Here is a 5006-nt window from a genome sequence, read left to right as displayed (position 1 = left end):
ACGTTACCAAAAAGTGTCCTCATCATCATTTGTGATTTGAAGGGTACTAACATTGTCACCCAATACCGATCATCCGGATTTGTGATATTTCTGTGCATTTCAATTGGTTTCAAAAACAAATACATGATTGGTTACTTCTTCTTTCAAATATCTTCAATTTTTAAATAACCTTTTTAGAAACGGCAATGCCAAATGAAATCTCTTATTCAATTGAATAATTCCGCTTAAAAGATAAGGAATCATAAATAGTACAGGATATGCATGATGTCATAGGAAGCTCAACCAAGCCTTCAAATGTTTGATAAATCAAATTTGTATATATCCTGCTATGAAGTGGTATTTCTTACTAGAAATTACAAACTACTGAGCTGCACTTCGTATGATTATTTGTAATAGTAGTAGGATATCAAAATTATAAAAAACAATTTTCAAAAATAACTCATGGTAATAAATATTATTAACTTTATAATCATATTTTTTAAATTTTTTATTAGGATTTGTGTTATGGAAAATGTCAGTGTTTATTGTTTATAAAACAAATAGGATAGATAACAAATAAAGATCAGAGAAAGCCTACATTTTACATGAAAGAAGGGGTTTTGACTGATTTTGGAGATTTTTTTACTCGTTCAACATTTTTCTATTTTTGTTATGAATTGGAAGTCGTCGGAAGGAGAGACGAGGTGCATTTTAAATAAACTATTGACGCCATAAACCCTATAGTACAAGAGCCGGGAAGGAAAAAAGGCAGATATTTCACCCAAATTTTCGATTACTTTAATAAAAACTATGTATAATTACTAGTCAAAACTAATGAGTCTGCCAAGAACAGGTAGGAGGAATAAAAAATGGCGGCTGTTTCAAGACCTTGAAAAACATTAATTTTTCATTCAGAGCTCTATATCTTAAAAACTACCAACAACACTAGAAAATCTAAGAGAACATTATTTAAAGAAGAGTAAATGTGCTGAAATATAAGCCCTAAAAGAGCTATTTACGTCCAATAGTTCTCGATATATGGTTAAAAAGCAACATATCTTAAAAATCTGCTAAAAGATTAGTAGTTAGTTAATTTATTTTGAGAAATCTATATCTCAGGAACTATGTGACGTATAGATGTCTATTAGCGCTCAAATTAAAGCTAGTTTGACGTACTATAAAGTGGTTTCTGACCTTTACCTTTGTAGGAATAGTAGTTTTCATGATATTTTCTAAAATAAATTGATTTATAGTTGTTCGGACAATACGTTTGAGTTTTGAAAAACTTTATTCCAGAAACCATAGGACGTACAGATGTCTGTCAGCACTCAAATTAAAACTAGTTTAATTTATTAGAAAATAGTTAATTATGTTTATCTTTGTAGGAGTAGTAGTTTTTATGATATGATATAAAATAAATTCACAAACTGTTAATTTCTAGTTTTTTGTATAAAATGTTTGATTTTCGAAAAAATATATCTAGATCCATAATTAGCACCAACGCTCAAAATAAAGGAAATTTAACTTACTATAAAGTAGTTTATGGCACTTATCTTCTTATATTATAATATCATAAAAACTACTACCCCTAAGTTTTTATGATATTCACATATGAATAAAAATTTGGCAAATAAAAATTTGTCCCAACAGCTATAAATCAATTTTTTTTACTACTCCGAAGACAAACTTCCTAAATACTTTATAGTCCATTGAACTAGTTTTAATTTGAGTGTTAATAGACATCTATCCGTCAAATGGTTTTTGAGGTATAGATTTTTCTCCGAATGAAAAACTATTTTTTTTTTTTTTAAGGTTTTGAAACAGCCGTCATTTTTTATTCCCTCTACTTATACTTTGCAGACTCATCAATTTTGACTAGTAATCATACATAGTTTTCATTAAAATAATCAAAAATTGAGCTGAAATAACTGACTTTTTTCTCCTCTTGGGCTCTTGTACTACTAGAATACGGTGTTGGGAGTTTCAATGATGTCTGATTTATAACCACATATCATAGTCATTGAGTTAAAAATCGTTGTAGATTTGACCTTAATTATATATATGCATTAATTTTTTTTTCTTTTTTGTCGTATGCGTTCAGAACACGATTTTCCCCTATTCGCGTACTGTGACCTTTCTTGAAAGTAATCATAGTATAGACCGGGGTGAACATACAACAAACGCATGTTAATATTGTATATTGTTTTCCTTATACATGTTTGTTAAACAAATTTTACTACTACCATTTTATCCAAGCATAGTTGATCCCACTTTTTTTTTCTTTTTTTTTTATATAAAAATATTCCCTCAATTACTTCCATTTGTTTTGAAAGATTTTATTTATGCATATAAAGATATATACCGGTATCGTATTAATTATGATTCATCCATGAATTAAAAAAAAATAGGTACTTGGCATGTTTATTGTACACTTGTTTACTACATTTAGGAACTTAAAGTATACCCGTATTTTGAAGATCAGAAAGAAACACATAAAATTTTCTGTTGGCAGGTGAACGAAACAAAGCAACAGTAACCAATGAATATTCATGAGTTATAGTAGTAGCGATACCGTTTGAATGTGAGACAAAAACATTTAACGCGGCCTATAACAGTTTGTTTATTATTCCATGTCGTTTGAACTGTATATATTAGTTTTTAAAGTATATATTTGTGTAAATTATATGTTTATGTCTGTATAATAAGCCCATAAACACATTTAAATATTTGTAGGCTATCCTAGACACATATATTTTGTATTAGTTCATTTTTAATTGGTATGTTCTTTGCAGCAACAGTTTAAAGTTACTATTTAATTTCATTTAAGAAAAAATATTTAATTTATTTTATTAGGTTTGTTTATTTGTAATTTGAAATAGCATTTAAAACTCAAATTATTTTTGTGACAATAATAAATGGCTAACTACATTGTTATTAGAATTTTCAACATTGAAGCAACAAAAAAAATCTTCTCATTCTTATTTACACATAAACTGTGGTTATTTTTAATTTTTTTTTTTTTTAGAACCACCAAAGCAGAAAGATGAAATTACGAAAACTGCTCAGGAATCTCCAAACAAAGGAAACGTAAGTAACTAGTTAAACTTTTATGTATTATATATTATTAAATGGAATAATATAATTATTATATGTGGTTTCAAAACTTTATTTCTTATCCTGGTAGTCATTTCACTTGACCTTTTTAAACGCAAAAATGCAAAATAATTTTAATTTAGGATTTCGGTTTTACCTTCATCGAGATGTTGGATACCAATTTATCTCTAAGCATATTATGAAAGCAAGAGTTTTGTAATTCCATTAATTTTCATTTTGAGGAACTGGTGGTTTTACTAGAATTATTGTAATAAATTTTATTACTTAATACATTTTAATAAATGTTTCTATGTTGGGTTGGGGAATCTATTGAATGCAACATTAACATATTAAATAGAATCGTTATTTCAGGTGCATATTTAAAACACAAATGGTCAAAACAGGGTCAGGGGTTCATTGTAAGGAAAAACTGTTTCTTGAACAACGATTATACTATGAGGTGATTTGTTCATGATCATGCTTAACCGCCAGATTTTTGTCCAATTAAGGGTACCACTTTACTCTGGGTTCACTCACGACTACAGTAACAGAATAATGATAATAAAATAATACCTCAATAGGATTCGGACCCTGGCTCTTGATTTATAGTTTAAATTGGTAATTTATATTTGAACTTCACTATTAGAGCACTGATTTATTGATATTGATGAACATTTATATTAGGTTTGATTAAAATTAATTACTATTAATTAAAATTGGCCTAATTTTATATTTTATTTATTTTAAACATCTAAAAAAGTATTGTGTAAATCAATAAATGCCAGAGATTGATAAGAAGCCAACGAATAGGCGAATTATTGAGGTTGTGACTTATTGTTAGTTCACTTTTTTCTGTCAATGAGGTGTATTTCTAGATTTAAGAAAGAAAGGTGTATTTCTTTATAGGTTCGAATACCAGTCGCTGGGTTAATCTAGCCTTACAATTATTAGTATTTTGCCTTTACATCATTTTTCTGTTTTGGGCCATGTCACTCACTTTCAGGATAAGATTCATTTTCTGCTGCTTAATCCTGTTAGTACGACCTTCGATCTGCTATCTGCACAAACTCAACATCTGTTGATTAAACTTTCCCTACTGATTACTTCTTTCAAATTTTCCACCACTCATGCTCCTGCGCTCATGCTACCGATCCAATGACTAACCTAGTAAAGAAGGTAGATTCATTCCTCTTCTTGAAAGATGAACGGAATTCCTGAATAGAACTGACACAGCTGTTCTCTTGTTTACACGTGGCCTCGGCACGCACCGTCTTGTTAACTCTTGCTATTTTTCGTTTAATATTTCTAGCACTCGAATACTGTTTTAGGTCTAGTCTTTCAACTTCAAGTATTTACTGTTAAACTTCATATTCTTATAAGAATCAAACAGCAATTAAGTATTAATAAGTTATTGGAAAGAGTTTTTTTTTTTTTTAATAACATCTGTTGTTTTTTTTTTACGAGAAAACTATTCTCTAATTTATCGCTAATATTGTACTCTCCATAATTTGATGGATATCTTTAGATCCGACCATGTCTTGAGTCTTTGCTCATGCTGCCCTAACGCCGATATGAAGGTGCTTGCAAGAATCTGTCTAAATCTATTCATTAATAAAAATTTTGGCTCAAACTATTCAAGCAAGATAAACTTCCTTTTCTGCACTATTCTTATTTTTATTTTATTTTGTCTCTAACACAACATCATATATTTTTAAAAATGGAATAGCGGTAGGAATAGAAGAATACTGGGATCGGGTCTTTGTGTTATTTTTGTTTCTAAAAGTTGTATGAATTTCTAATGAAAGATTAGTTTTCTTTTTTTTTTTTTAAATTTTGATCGAGTCTTGCACCCAGGACTGCTCCACAAGATCCGTAAATTCCTACCCCCTACATATTATCTCATTATCCGTTCTTATCTCTCAGACAGGTTATTT

At 29.1% G+C, this 5006-nt stretch overlaps 1 protein-coding gene across 1 annotated transcript in view; it reads left to right on the top strand.

Moving 5' to 3' along the window:
- Window positions 1-5006, top strand: part of LOC106691116 (thyroid receptor-interacting protein 11) — a gene marked incomplete at its 5' end in the record, with an annotated part of 50232 nt that overhangs the window by 6650 nt on the left and 38576 nt on the right. The window contains 1 exon segment of the mRNA XM_014436780.3: window positions 3005-3066. Coding sequence (XP_014292266.3) covers window positions 3005-3066 — 62 coding nt within the window.

Source organism: Halyomorpha halys, unplaced genomic scaffold, assembly GCF_000696795.3.
Source record: "Halyomorpha halys isolate HHAL.00 unplaced genomic scaffold, Hhal_1.1 Scaffold2090.1, whole genome shotgun sequence".
NCBI lineage: Eukaryota > Metazoa > Arthropoda > Insecta > Hemiptera > Pentatomidae > Halyomorpha > Halyomorpha halys.
Note: the sequence above shows the minus strand (reverse complement) of the source record. Positions and strands in the feature narration are given on the sequence as shown.